This window comes from Micrasema longulum, unplaced genomic scaffold (genome assembly GCF_059751315.1).
Source record: "Micrasema longulum isolate JH-2025_06_02 unplaced genomic scaffold, ASM5975131v1 h1tg002470l, whole genome shotgun sequence".
Lineage (NCBI taxonomy): Eukaryota > Metazoa > Arthropoda > Insecta > Trichoptera > Brachycentridae > Micrasema > Micrasema longulum.
The window spans coordinates 102,231-118,066 of record NW_028279614.1 but is presented as its reverse complement, the minus strand read 5'-3'; the positions used below and the strand labels follow the sequence as shown (position 1 = coordinate 118,066).

The 15,836-nt window shown below is 31.1% G+C and overlaps 2 protein-coding genes across 2 annotated transcripts; one reads left to right on the top strand and one right to left on the bottom strand.

Annotated features, from left to right (window-relative positions):
- Positions 1 to 1,540: 1,540 nt before the first annotated feature.
- On the bottom strand, positions 1,541 to 4,313 carry Su(z)12 (Polycomb protein Su(z)12; the record flags this gene model as incomplete). Its single annotated transcript, XM_088240484.1, has 3 exons — positions 4,100 to 4,313; positions 2,329 to 2,375; positions 1,541 to 1,828 (listed from the first exon to the last, which is right to left on the bottom strand). Coding segments are annotated over exons 1-3 (441 nt in total), but the record flags the coding sequence as incomplete, so codon positions are not given.
- A 791-nt stretch (positions 4,314 to 5,104) lies between these two features.
- LOC148272125 (uncharacterized) lies at positions 5,105 to 15,569 on the top strand. The gene is made up of 5 exons (XM_088240494.1): positions 5,105 to 5,541; positions 6,507 to 6,754; positions 8,074 to 8,206; positions 9,229 to 9,358; positions 9,840 to 15,569. The coding sequence occupies exons 1-5, from the start codon at positions 5,164 to 5,166 to the stop codon at positions 9,923 to 9,925; spliced, it is 975 nt and encodes a 324-aa protein (XP_088096620.1). The 5' UTR covers positions 5,105 to 5,163; the 3' UTR covers positions 9,926 to 15,569.
- Positions 15,570 to 15,836: the final 267 nt, after the last annotated feature.

The following is a 15,836-nucleotide window of genomic DNA, read 5'->3' as shown; positions in this document are numbered from 1 at the left end:
TCCATGGTTTGTTCTATGCTGATAGATGAACAGTACTTCATTGTTTCTCAATTAACCTATTATTGTGTTATATTAAGTTATAAGGGTGTTACGGACGTTGTATAGACTCAGCAGCCCTTCCTGGGGCCTCTTGAATAAGGAATACTGTAGAAACCTCGGTATATGTAACACGAAATGCCACCTCCCCAATAAAGACTTCATTTTGTTACCTTCGGGGGTGGCTTTCGTTATACCGAGGCCTATAGAATTAGGATTTTATTATTACATTTATAAATATATCGCATTGTCCTTATTTAATTAATAATAATATTTTCTCTGTACATGTTTCTTACCGCGCGGTCTGCACCCTAGTGCGGGCGGATGGCGGGGGGAGGTAGTCCTTATACGTGGCGAGAGAGAGATAGAGCGGGCGACAGTGCGCTATCTCTATTGCGACGGGATTGTCCGGCCTGTGTCGGCCGCGCAGATTTGTTATGTATAAAACGACGCAGCACCGTCAAATAAATCAGTCTTCATCATTCACTCGTGTTTGAATCATCTCCCGCTCTACTCTCCGCCGATACCGACTACGCTACAAGACCTTTGCCTGCCCTTGGATTCGACTTCTGGACTTCTCACCTTACGGATCCCGACCGCGGCGCTCTCTTAGAATTAAAAGTGTGCTTCGTTCTTCAGTTTCCGTTGCCTTACAAACAGCGGATGGGACAACCTCGTGAAGAGTGGTGGACCCGCTAACTCGTCGGTAGCTCGTCGGCTACAAAAGGTGTTAAACTTGCTTTGTTTCTTTGTTGCTCTTAATTTGTACTCTTTTTTATTTTATTTATTTAAGTCCCGAATTAAGTTGTAGTAACTCCTGGGAATGTAATTCATATGTGTTATATGATTTATAAAAATAAAATATTTAAAAAAAATAAAAAATAATAATAATATTTATATTGGTTTGGTACACAAATTGTAGTGCATCTCAATCATTGAAAGGCCATTTCAACTGGACAATACAATACTGTTGCTGACAGTTACTGTTACGGACAGAACCTTACGACAGTAACAATTTGCTCGACGTATACGTGTCACTCCTGCACATTTTTCCTACCAAAAATGAAGGCAGAAAAAATTCCTTTTCGCTATTTAGTTCTTCCTTTAACAATTTCAATACATCTTGGTATGAAATAAATAATATTATTGAGAGGATTTTCACAGCGCTCAAGTGTGAATTGGGGCCTAATTTTCGTGTTATCTCAGCGTTCTGTCCTGCGCAGTCGAGGCTGTTCAAGGAGCCGGGACAAGACAATATTGTCATATCTATTGTATTGTCCACGTGTAAACGATACTTTATGTTGCATAAAAGTAAGATGATCAGTCTTACGCTTTAAGTCAATGTAAAATAAAGTTTAAAAAATGTAAAAACCCATTTGTTCATGTCGACCTTGCCAGGAATTGAAACAAACGAACTCACCAGTTGAAAAGTATTCGTTTTCTCGAGGCGTATCATAATGGCATTATACATATTAGTTACCCATAGTAATAAAATGATTCTTACCGAAACTTCCACAACAGCGGAAGAACTATCCTTTCTCTTTTTATGGCAGAGTTTTAGTAGTAACGCCTCTGCCTTCACTTGGTATTCGGAACTGTCCCCCAGAGATTTATCGTAGAACCCCAGAAACGTCAGGGTCATGTAGTCGCCCATCCGGTGGGGCTGAGTCTCACTTCGGGCCCGGGCGATAACTTTCTCCAGTACGGAGTCGACTCGGAAGCCGGCACGGCCCTTGTTATTTCGAGACATCCGTTGTTTCAGATATGTTAAATTTCTATTGAGAAAAATCGGCTGAAAAAGAGTGACATTATATTAATATGCAGAAAGACAAATCCAATAAAAATAAATTAAATCGGCCATACTAGAAAATGATGCCCATACCTGGTCTAGACATTTTAACAGCTTATGGCCAGTCATTGTATGGTTTGAGTGTTTCAATCAGTTTTAAATTGCTGAGATTTCCATATTTCCTTTATTGAATAAATGTTGTGCGGATGGTGAACAGATTACATTTAAATTTGTTGCAAGAGGGAAAACATTTTGGAGAAGGGAATACGGAGGCATTTACAAGGCTTATGACCTGTCATTGGCTGGTTTAAGTGGCCACTTTACACACTGTGTAACATTCACCATTCTGCCTATGTTTAAATGTCCACATTTCCTCAACTCTTCCATCTGTTCTTCTCTGTTGCGGAAAATTTAGATCTAAATAACTACCTGGGGAGGAAATTCAGCCTGTCTACAAACATTTGGACGTACTCAAAACATTTAGTTAATTTTATATAATGTACCTTTAACATGTTCCGAGTTCGCAAAAATCGATAAATCTGGGTAGGTTCTGAAACAAATAAAATGCTAATCATTATACAGATATATCAATAGCGATCTGACTTCTCTACAAGCGGTTAGAACTTCTTTGGCAAAGACACAATATTCTTCCATAGGACAAAAAATGTATGATATTTTGCCAGAACCGTGGAAATGTTGTAAGAGTCTCAAGCTGAAGAACTTACTGAATGCTTTCCTTCGTAAAAATGGTCACGGAGATTTTGAGAAGTTGACGAATTGTAATTATTCATTGATTATTTTTTAAGTTCTTTATATTTTTTTATTATGTGACCACTTTTTCAAAGAATATAATTTTCATATATAAGTGTTTTTAGCAAGCAAAATAATATATTTTTGACTGTCTTAAACCAGGGTTACTTACCCTGGTTAGACAGTCAAAGCAACTTTATATTACTGTAGTAATTTCATGTATATACAACAAGATAAATAAATATAATTTTAAAAATACAATTTCAACATGCATTTGCCGGGTCATCACTGAAACTCTGTCGTCCCTAATTCCATAGCCACCCCAATAAAAACTTATTTTCTAGCAGAGTGGTTTTTAGACTGAAATAGTATAGTTGTCCATTAGAGTGGGCCGATGATGTATGAGGTTTTTTATTTTTTTAGACATCAAAGTGAAAGGGGTCTAAAAAGTTGTATTTTAAATCACATTGAACGTAAAAATTATTTAAAAAATATTCCATACTACTTTTGGCCCTCAACCGAGGTTTGAAGTTTATCACTGTCTGAACATTTTGTTAATTATCTATATTGATAAAATTATTTTTTGTCAGTAAATAAATAACTTAATTACATTACAAATTCGAACACGCTTTAAAACTAGCAAAATGCAAAAAGTTTACACTCCGCGGAACTGATTCCGTCGAGCGCCTGACTAATATTGACGAAAACAATGGCCCATTAAAACAATGCTACCCATTTATTACGAAACAAAGTGCAACTCACGCCCTTAGATGCTTATTTAATAAGATTTAATGCACATTATAAAATTTAATTGGACTGATTTACTTACTCAAATTCGAAATGACAGCTGGCTTAGAGCAAAAAATCGACTTTTTCGAAAACTTCAAGCTCTGGTTGAGAGCCAAAAGTAGTATCGAATATTTTTTAAAATATTTTTTGCATTCTGAGTAATCCAAAAGGCATCTTTTTAGACCTCTTTCATTTCTAAATTCGGAAAAAAAATATCGGGCCACCCTATTGTCCATTCCTCAACGGTCAACCAATTTTACAAATATTATGGCATTTTAGAATTACAAATTTAAGTCGATAGATAAGTATAGGATTTTTAAGTCCTCAACTCATAAAACAACAGTGCAAGTATAGAGAAATATGTATGAACTTGTAATACTGAGACATTTCTATTTATTTATTTTGAAGGTGTGCAGTGTGATAGAAAAATGGGTATATGAAGTATTTGTTTTTAACTCTCATAATGAGCCAGTTATTATTTTAAAAGTTTGTACGATGACTGTTTAATTTATCAATCCGTATTCTCATTAAATGAAACCGTTTTACCCAGTAGGCAAGTGATTTTTCAACTAAATAAATCAAGATTTTTTTAAAATTGATTTTGAAAAATAAATAATAGGTTTCGTTATGAAGCTTGAATCATGGAAAATAAATCATATTTAAGCAAGTTCTTCAGGCATTGTGAGATATTTATTCTAGCAAAGCGAGTGAGCGTGCCAAGGGTATAGAACTTACTTTCAAACGCTTGAAGAAAGAGTTCATGGTCAGCTTGAAGATGGTTCAGTTCTATGCGACCATTTTTAGATGTTTCGCCTTCTTTTTCTCGCTTCTTTGGTGGCATTTTATAGTGTATAATTGATTAAAAATACAAATTAAAATACAAATTGACAACGGTGATAGCAGACGAAGCCGCGAAACCGTAAATTGCCGTAAACTATAAATTGTCTATGAGTCGTTTTTCTGTCTGTTTTGGCTCTCAAAATTCAACGATAACGATCATCAACACAATGCTTTTATAAACTAAATAGGTACTAGGTAGATATATGAAAAATAAAATTTAAAAAGTACTAACCGACCAACTTCATACATAAATTTTAATAAAAAACATTTAAACTTTCTACATTGATCGAAAACTTGAAAAATTTCCAACATGGGGCGAAAATAAATAACTCCCATTTCTCCATCAGCACCTAATGGTGCATTGGTATATTAACCACAGGGTTTATTGATCATTTTTTGTTACATTAAGATATGATGATTCGTCTTACGTTTCAAGACAGCGCTAACGCTTCATTGTTCTTGGACTGATCTAAGAACAATGAAATATTTAAATGTTTATATATATTTTTGACAGTTAGCTAACGCGCCGACCAATAGAGGCGTATATATTTTTTTGATTACCATGTAATATTTCATCACCTTCAAAACACACATATTTTTTTCTTTTGTGAGGTCTCATTTATATTTTTGAAACTAAAGAGGTAAACATACGAACTTTTTAGATGCAAAGCCATAAAAAAAAAATAACTAGAATATTTTACGTCGTTTGTTATTCAAACATTTTAATAAATATGTTATATTTCAGATGTTTCACATCGGTCAATGTTTTATTTTATGATTACGATTTCGAAAATGGTTTGTCGTTTGTTTGTCGATGATACTTTTTTTTATATACTAAATATGTCAAATTAATTTTTCAACTCTGTGTTTTGTCTTTTTCTCTATGCATCAACTGTCAAGTGTTGTGTCAAAAGGTCGGGCGTAATGTTTGTGTGATCGGGGCGAACAAAAACGTTAACATGCGTGATAAATTAATAGAAATCGCGCTGAGAGAAAAGTTAATTAATTTGAATCGACGTATGATAGATTCTGGTCTGAAATCTACCGATCTGAAACGATGTTACGAGTGTCTACCAAAATTAACGATAGGTGCCCGCGACAAACGAAAATATTCTCGATTTAGAATATTTGGTGCTATTTTTATCAGTTTACTCGTTTGCTTATTGGCAAGCACACCTATTTTTAATGTAATTTTAAGTTATTTCCTCGGTATTCGTTGTATTTTACCGAATAACTACCTAGTTTGGGAGGCGACCAGGCCCATCTCAGATTGTTCATTTTGTGAAGGAGTTACGAAACCAATAATACTCCATAATGCCACGAAGGACGAATTTAAGGTATTGACTCATGTTTTATTAAATTTATTTGTAAGTTTTTAAATAAACATTTTCATTGGGATTTACTCAATTATTTTGAATTTAGGGTCATTTTCAAATAGCCGTAAATAATGCCAGATAATGGAAATTTAGTTGCAGTAGAACGGAGCTCGGAACTATTATCTTAATGTGGAAACAGATTTTTGAAATAAACACAGTTTGTGCTACAGTTTCTGTTATTGTAATATGACCATGAGGATGACTGACAATATCCAACTAAGCCTTTCATATAAAACGCCAAACTCCTGATTGAGTCGCATTGTAAACTCGAGACAAGATCTGGACTTTTTTGGTTTAAGTCTTTCTAGATTTCAACAATCATTAGGATAGACCAGATCTTGTCTTGAAGTAGCAATGATTATTGAATTTTCGTACTGGCTTTAATTTTCTTTAGTTGTATTTTATTTCAATTGTACCTGTATATATTATTTAAAAAAATGTATTTACCATTGTTTGATGGACTTAATACGTCCGTAAATAAATAAATATTAACTTGTTATAATTAAGTATAAAAAAAAATATGGACTTTATCAGTTTTCCTAATAGTACCCTCATATTTCTCTTATTTTTTTTAAATAATGGAGTTGTATTTTGTTATAACTGACCTAAGTTATATTTATATTTTATAAATTACAGAATATTGATCATCAAACAGTATGCAGATGTGTTAAATTTTTGTTTAATACCTCTATTTAAAAATATATTATCGTTTGCTTAATGTAACACGATGTTACATCACCGTCTCCAAGGAGTTTTTTTAGTACTGTCTTTAAAGAGTAACAGTTTCTAGTGTGTGGAGGGAGTGCTTTCATTGTTGATTTTTACACAGTTTGTAAAATAATCCCTTTAATCAGCTAATGATGAGTTATCAGGATTTTCCCTTTTTACCGTCTCAACGCTTTTATATTTTAAAAAAAACTTTGCAGAAATATGCCTACTCTTCCAAGCCCATCATCGTGAAGGGAGCGGTCAGTCACTGGAAGGCCATGCAGACGTTTGACTACGACATGTTCAAGCGCCTCTACGAACGGACCGAGGGGGCATACGACAGCGTGGAAGAAGGCTGCCAGTTCCTGCATTTCAAGTCCGACCTGTTCTCTCTGCGTCAGGTGTTCGCCATGACTGATGAGAGGGCAAGGAATGACGAGGGACAGGATCCGTGGTATGTTGGATGGTGAGTATTGCTTCCTTTAACAGTTTGCCACTGATTTGTTCATTTAATTAATATGTAAATAAATTATGATACAATCATTCCCTTTTATACAATATATCATCGTCACAGTGAAAAACAACTAAGCCACTATCACAGTTTTGAGAGCAATGACTCAAGTTTACCATTAGACATTAAGGTTTTTTTTCAAATTTAAAAATGAGCACCAACAGTAAAACGGAAAAGGTTATATGTCATTTGAAAGAAAAATTTCTGCTCTACAAGTTATTGTGTTTGCTTTTATGTTACATATATTATTTTAATTGATTACAAGCCTTTAAAATGGAATGCCAAGTAGATGAAAGTGAACATTTTTGACACTTCTTTCTGTTCTCTGCATTCAATAAAAGAGAAAAATAATAAGTAGAATACATTATTGACCAATTTATTGAAATTTGTCCTCTTGATCTCTTTACTTGGAAAAGTACAGACACAACTTATCTTAGCACCCATACATAAGGTAAAAGTTTTATAATGAAACATTCATAGCGATTTTCGAGAAAGACATTCTTATTTAATGCGGACCCAGATAATTCTCTTTTATTCCGTCGATTGAGCGTGAACTGAAGGATGTGTTGAAAATGTTCACTTTCTTGACATACTTTTGTTAACACCCAATAGTTAACAAAAAATACATCTGTTCATCCAGTCATCATCATCATTTCCCTATTTGCACTCAGTAGTGCACAGGGCACTGCATTGGTACTCTAATTGCAGCGTATCTGTAAACTTTTTAAAACATTTAAATAAGTTAGTAAAATTTCTTGATGGAACTTTGTTGTAATTCATAAAAAAAATAAATTAATGTAGATATGACAAGCCGACACTCAATCCACTCAATTTGATGGACCAAACATCAGTCAGACGATTTCGGGGGAGCGATGAAACCAATTATTGGTTTATCAAACAAAGTGAATTACATTGTTACCCTTTTATACAGTAAAATTTTTATTCCATAAATTGATAATTTTTGTTTGTGTAGATAATTCGAACTGGGTTGTGGTCCCGTGGCTAGCGTCATCGACTCACGGATCAAAGATCCGAGGTTCGAACTACGCTCTACCAAAACTTGATTTCCATTTTCTAATAGTGAGTTATTTACAACTCGTTGAAAATGGCTCCAAAATTGAAATGTTTGGGTAAATTATGAGAACGCAAACGTTTCTTTTCACTGAAAAGAATAATAAAGCTTTACTCTGCGATTTAATTGCGTAATCTCCCACATGCGATCAAGTTTACAAATTAACTTTATGTCTAGTTACATGCTTATTTTATATTTTCAGGGGTAACTGTCATCCAGAAGTTTTATCTACAATAAGACAGTACTATTCATATCCAGAGTTCTTACCCGACGACTCTGAATTGCCAAATTCTGAAAATGTGTTCTTTGGTTATGAGAAAGGCGCTGTTATGCATGTAAGAACATCGTCTAATTACTTTAGATAATTCTTGTTGTTTATTATTGATTGAATACCGATATTCACTTTTTGTAACTCTTCATGATAACTTATAAAATAAAAACTTTTGAAAGGACTCTATGATTACACTGTGAATGGTATTCTGTATTTACTATATTAGTTTTGTATCACCCGTTGATGGGATGAGTGCTTTACCGAAATTACCCATAATAATGAAAATTCAATTCGAGGTTCGAACCCTACTCTTCCCTAACATAATTCCCATTTTCTAATATTGAGTTATTTATAACTCGTTGAAAATGCCCCCAAACATTGAAATATTTGGGTAAATCATAAAAATGCAAACATTTTTTTTTTCAATTAAAAAAATAATTATATTACAGTCCAGCTATATTTTAAGGACTATAATTGTTAATATTTTTTTACTATAAATTATATTATGTGTTAATTAATAGTTTATGTGGTTAAAATTAACTAAATTTTAAACATTTTTTGTTACATAATGCTGTATTTCTATGTTTATTTTTTGAAATAAAGACTTATGAAAAATATTAAAAAAAGGAAATAATTATTTTGAATCGACAAAGTTTAGTAATAAATTGGAATTTAGTTGACCCGGAATCGATTGAAACAAAAGAATAATTCAGTCAACAGTGTTTTTAGTACATATGTCCAAATGTTTGTAGACATGCTGGATTTCATCCCAAACGAGTCATTTAGATCTAAATTTTTCACCACAGGGAGGGAAAACACTTTTGAGAAGGGAATATGTAAGTCTACGCATTTACTGGGCTTATGATCTGTCATTGGCGGGTTTAAATGGCCACCTTACGCACTGTGTAACATTCACCATTCTGCCTATGTTTAAACATCCATATTTCCTCAACTCTTCCATCTCTTCAACCTCACTCGCATGATAAAGGTTTCAGCTCTTTTACCTCACAAAAAGTCATCAGAAAATTGAGAGAATAATTTAGTGTCTTATTATTTTTCATTCCTTTTCACTTTGTTGATTTTTAGTTGGATTATATACCAAGACTCATGTGGCAAGGTCAAGTGAAAGGGAATAAGACATGGAGTTTAGCGCCAACACCAGAATGTGATAATCGATGCAAACCTTTCCAGTTTTATGTTGAACCGGGGGACGCAGGTATGTATCTTACTAATTTTACCGACAGGGATTGATAATTAATTACCCATAAAAAAAACACATGAACTATATACAATTTTTTTTTCTTTTTCATTATACAAGCCTGTATCTAAGTTTTACATTTAACATAATTATAATAATATAACATTTTGTGACTTTGAATGTGATTTGTGCAACACAAAATAGCTTTGGAAAAGGGTACCCCAGTCTGACACTGTCACATTGAATTTTACAGTTAAATTGTATTCAAAAAATAAATATTTCTAGTATAAAAGTAAAATTTGTCGTCTGCAGGAATGTGTCTGAATCATGCGGGTGCATCTGCATTTATTGCATTTAATTGCTTAATTTTATAGTACATATATTATTTACAGTTTAATTTGCAAAAATTAACTCTTTGAGAGATTTATCAATTAATAAAGAGGATTCAAAACGATGTTAGAAGTATAAGCGTACTATTAATACTTGTTTTTTTTTATAGTTCTACTGGATACAAGAATATGGTACCACGCAACGAGAATTCCATCAGGCCAGTTCTCTCTCACAATACAATCCGAGTACGGCTAGATATATATTTTATACAATGAGATAATATGTATTTAAATTTGTATTTAAAATTTGTATAGTTAGTTCTAAGTATTACATAAATATTTGTTTCTTACATTATTATACGTACCTAATGTATTATATTTTATATGTTCAATGTAGTACAAATGCCATTGTATGTTTTAGTCATTTTCTGCAGTAAATTTAGTCAGAATACCTGTGGTTATATTTTTGTATAAAATGTACAAATGTTTGTTTAAAGATAACTTTTATTAGAACATTCTAATAAGATGATTATCTTTAAACAAATTGATCTAAAAAGTCCATATTAGTATTACATTATGTAATCTCTAGAATCTCAATGATTTTTGTTGAATTTTTATGGATGTTTTTATGTACTCGTAGTTGGATCTGCCATTTTAAATTATTTTTTAAATTATGTACTGTGTATTGTTTATATAATATATTTTTATTTTACCTATTTTATAAGTGATTGTATTGTATTACATCCAGTAGATAAACAATGTGTTGGGAAACTTTTTTGATACAAGGAAACCTGTATTTTATTTATTATGAATAAAGGCTCAATAATAAATATAAAAAAATCAAATCATGAAGACTAAATCTTATTAATATTATACTTACACATCAACCGTATTCAAGAATGTTTTCATAGCTGAAAATATGTATAATAATGAAAACTCGAAGAAAAATATGAATTAAAAAATTCCCAAATAATAATAATCAACGGTTGTAAGCTTTTAGGCCATAAATAATAAATGTTTTTCAATAACTTCCTTATTCAAATTAATTCATTAAAATACATGTGCCACTTTCTCAATATTGAAATTTTACAGAAAAAACTAAATAATGTAAAACAGTTTCACCGAATAAAAATGTTAAATTTAAAAAATATTTTTAGAAACGGGTTAATTTTCATGTCAATCTCACTGTTCATTATTGTTAGATATGGATATTGTAGTTGAAACTATCAATCAATAAACACTTAATTAAATGCACTTGTCAATTTTTAAATACAGTATTGAAATCTTTATTTAAAAGTATTAATATATATTGCATAGAATTAAGAATAGTCCAGAAGGAGCGTAGAATCATATTTGAATACATCGGACTGTGTCCAACAATTCCCCCACTACGCCCGACTTTCGCCGCGCGCATTTGTGATGTCCCCGCGTAATGTTGCACGGTGGGAAAAATATAATTTTAACACAAATGTAAGGTAAAAAAAAGCAATCTGTTAACTTCTCTAAAATTTTATTGTGCACGCGGAAATATTGATTGACACAACAGAGTAGATAAGTAAAGGGTCATTTAATAAGAGTAATTGAATTAATGAACTTTAAACTTAAAATATAAAACAAGTTTTATTTTACATAAAACTGATATTTTTTTATCATGTTAAATAATATTTAATGTTTTGAAGATAATGTCGATCAAATGTCCACCACAGAGTTCCGAGGCCCAATTTTTATTATTTCTATATATGAGCAAAGTAGGTTAAAAAAATTTACTACCCTGGCAACGCTAACGAAATTTCCATTTTGTTTCTTCGACAATCTGACAGATGGAAAAATAATTCAATTTTTAAGTAATGCATTTACTACTTATACATTCGTTTGCTAATTACACATGAAATGTGATACCATCCTGTGTCTTTAAGATCCTAGCAGTATTTCTACACTTTAAAAGGACACAACACGGCATAGTTGAATTCAAATCAGGAGTTGCGTACTGAGCGACGTCTACAATGAAACTAATGAGTCAAAATGTAAACCTACTTATTTATGAGTAGTTTAGTCGCATTCTGTTTGATATGCGTATGCGGTTTCTGGACTATTCTTAATTCTATGATATATTGATATGAAATACACAGTTCTATGATTTTTATGATAGATAAATTACAGCTTATAAGATCTCTTTTTTATTACTATTATGAAATTGAGTTATTATCACTTGAAGTTTTGTTGAAATTAAGATCTTATGATATCTCCATCTCGATTTATGTATCGCTCCATAGCTTAATACGGTTGGTGTTATTTTAAACATAAAATAATCATCTTTCATTTAATATTCTCGCCATTACCGCCACACATGTAATATTATAGTAAAGTGCACTTATATTTCGTAAATTACAAATATCCTGTATAATATATCTGATAAAGAATCAATGAAGTGCCCTTGTTTTTAGTAGGGAAGAAGTCTTTTTTAAGAACATATTTATTAAGTCAGCTCAAATATCATATTTTATATGCATATAATATAAAATGATTTTAATAAGAGCATTTAAATTTAATTAAATCCATTTATTTTAGTTGTTTCCTAACATGTTGTAATTCATTATGCTGTCTTTGTTAATTAGAAAATTTTAATATATTTAATTTTTGTCTAAGTTGTAAGTTTTATTGTTTTGTGAACTGTATCACAATATGCATACCTATATTTGCAACAAATGAAACTTGTGTCATATTTTTTCTAGTTGAAATTGGATTTTGAAAGCATTGTAAAATAAAATTGAAGTTTCATACATAGTTTTGTATATTATGTAGTCTTGTGAAGTCCTATTTACCAAAAAAATCCATTTATTATTATTATTGTTAAAAATTTTATTTTAAAAAGTTTGATTTTAACATAATAAACTTTTACAAAAGATGTGAATATCGGGTACGTGTCCCACAGTTATCTGTTCAAAATCAATTTTGAAAATGTCTATAATTGTATATCTCAAATATTTATTTAACTTCTAACAGTTATTTTGTTATTTTTGTAACGAAGGAGCATGAATCTTTATATTTTATTATGTGACAACTAACCTTAATTTTTATACTCGAAATTAACTAACAGGTAACCAAATATTGATTTTGAATCTGAAATCGCTTTGAACCAACCATTTGACCAACCATTTAATCACAATTCAGCCAACCATTTGAAATGTCAGCGAAATGTTTGGGTCATAAAAATATGGTTTGCTATAGTTTTAAAAGTTCATTCTGCATAATAATTTTTAAATTATAAATAATCCATCTGAGACCGGATGGATAATAATGAATCAAAGTTTTTCATGGAAATTGAAACTGGTGTATTTTATACTACATGTCAATTAACAAGGTCTGACTTTTGTATTCTAACAAAAAAAATACTCCAGAATTTTTTAATTAAAGCCTATACGCGAAAAAATCCAAATCTGAGTACCTTGCATTTGCAGAAAATAGTGAAAATATTTATAAAAGATTGATTTGTGCGATAATTTTTTGGAGCCTGATGAATATTTTTTACCAAAACCTTCTATTATACACTAAGTAAATCTCAGGCAGTTCTCTGCTTGAGACATGTCATATATATATAATAAAAAAACCCCTATAAAGATAAAGTCTTGACAAAAATTCAAAGATTGTGTATAGAAACATTGCATCTTGGAGTCATGATGGTGTTAACTGGAGTCAGGATGGTGTTATTTATTTTTAATAAAATGTTAAATTAAAACATACTGCTACATAGAAATGTACAATGTAGTTATTGCTAGTGACCGGCCGAAGTTTCAGTTTTGGCCAGTTTCGGCCAATAAAAAGAGTTTCAGCTGCGGTTTCGGTTTCAGAAAATAATTGTCTGAAACTTCACCTCAGTCGAAACCTGCGGTTGGGGTGTGTCAGATTAATTCGGCTATACTTGGGTGCATCTTATGGCTCATGAATCGGCCACGTGACTTTCGTATTAAAATTTTTGTTGATCCTTTGTAGTTAATAAATCAGTTCCTGCAGCGTACGTTGAAGAACTGTTACATATAAGTTACATGTATAACATAACAACAAACCAAAAAGCGCTAAAAATAATCAAATTTACTTGTTAAATTTATGCCTTTTATTTAACACTTATTTTGACTATCACTTAAGAGTAAAACTTAAGCTTAAACAATAAAAACGCCTTATTTTGGGTGTTTGAAGCAAATTTTAACTTATTTAAATAAGTTTTGGTTTTGGCCTAAACTAGAACAGACGCCGAAATTCGGTTTTGGCTGAAAATCTTATTTCAGTCGGTCACTAGTTATTGCAACTGTACAATGTAGTTAATGCTAATGTAAACTTTGAGTTTAATGACCAAATTGACCATAGATTATTTATAATATCCTGGAAATGTTTATGCTAATGGTACAATAAAAAATAAAGCAACAACTGTGTGACAACATCGCAAGAGGTATGCAAAAAGTACATCATTTTAAATACATATCTTGAGTTACATTAGGAATTCACCAGATAATAATTTTTTCAACACCCGTAAATTGTCAAAAGTTTTTTATTGTATAATTAAAACTCCGGGAATATCTGTACCGGTCGGATTGTTACATTTCTTTATTTAGAAGGGTTAGAAATGTAAATTCAGTGGATTGCTGTGTTTTAAGTCCTAAGGCAATTGTGAAATCTCAATAAAATTTGCTCATTTTATCAAATTCTCCCAGTTATCAAAATTGTACTTAGTAAAAAAATAACATACAAATCGCACTTTGAGTGTAAAACTGTAATATGTGCAAATACTGTAGTATAGTGATATGGGAGTTTTAATATTTCACTCGCCTTGAAAAACTGGGGTTTTAAAATCTTTTTTAATGCATCATTTTTAAAATTGCAATAGAACTACAATTATCCAAATCAATTGGACCGGACCCCATTCGGATAGTTTGATTTTTTCCGGAAAAAGGGTCTATTTTAATTCATTACTGTATGTATGTATGTTGAAAATGGGAGAAAAACTATTTTTAGTCTACTTAATCTAATCAAAACGAACAGTGGAGGAGGGAAGAACAATAGCGTCTGTAGACAGAATCATTATTTTGTGAATCACAGTACGTTTCGTCTTAATTTTTTTTTCTAAAAGCAATTCGGATAGTCGGAGTTCGGATAGTTGGAGTTCTACTATACTTCTCTTTTACATTTTCAAGATTGTGACAAATGTGATTGTTTTGCATTTAAACCTTTAAAATATAAAAAAATCACCTTGGTTTTACACTCGCGGTGCAAAATGATAATTGTTTATGTGTGTAGCTATACTATGAAATTTTTGTAATATTTTTAAAAATTTGAGAACATGCATTACAACTATTAGATTGTAGGGAACAATAATGACACTGCAATAGTATTGCTAGAAAATACACATTTCAAAACCACATATTTCTTGTTTATATATATATTTTATTATAAAAAGATATAAAAATAAATATGCATGCTATTTTTTTCAAAAATTGGTCTAAATAAAGATTTCTACTGGACAAAATATTTCTTTATATCCTTCTGTAAATTCGCATTTTGTTGGTTATAATATTATATGTAGGTGTTGACATCTTTTTTTTTTTTATGTTAAAAATTGATTTTAAAATGTAATATATTATTTTAATTTAATTTGTATAGTATATTTCGCAGTACAAAGCCATTATTTCGTACTTCCATTATATATTTAATTTGAAGTCGTGGGAGTTTTATGCCAAAAATGTTAGTCAATTGAAATTTATTGTTTGTTTGAAATCCTGTCTTGCCAAAAATAAATATTTCATTGAGGTGCCTGATTAGTATTTATTAATAGGATATTGAAAATTTTACTTGTACTAGATTTCTTGTGTTGAAATGATCTGGCTTGAATAAATTTTTAAGAAAATGCATTCTTGTTTTGTTTTCTACATTGTCAAAAAATAAGGGTGTTATAGTGATAATGAGGAAATCCAGGAAATTTCCATTTTTTTGTGTCCAATTGGTAACAAAAAATTGATTTCTTACACGCGGTAAAAATTAGAGCATGAAAGTAAAAATTAGGGCATTCAATTATACGGCAAAGTTTTTTGAAAATGTATGAAAAAAATATAAACATTTTTTAAAATAAAAATGAACTACTTTGAACAACATCATTACTTCGTATGAATCAACCAATG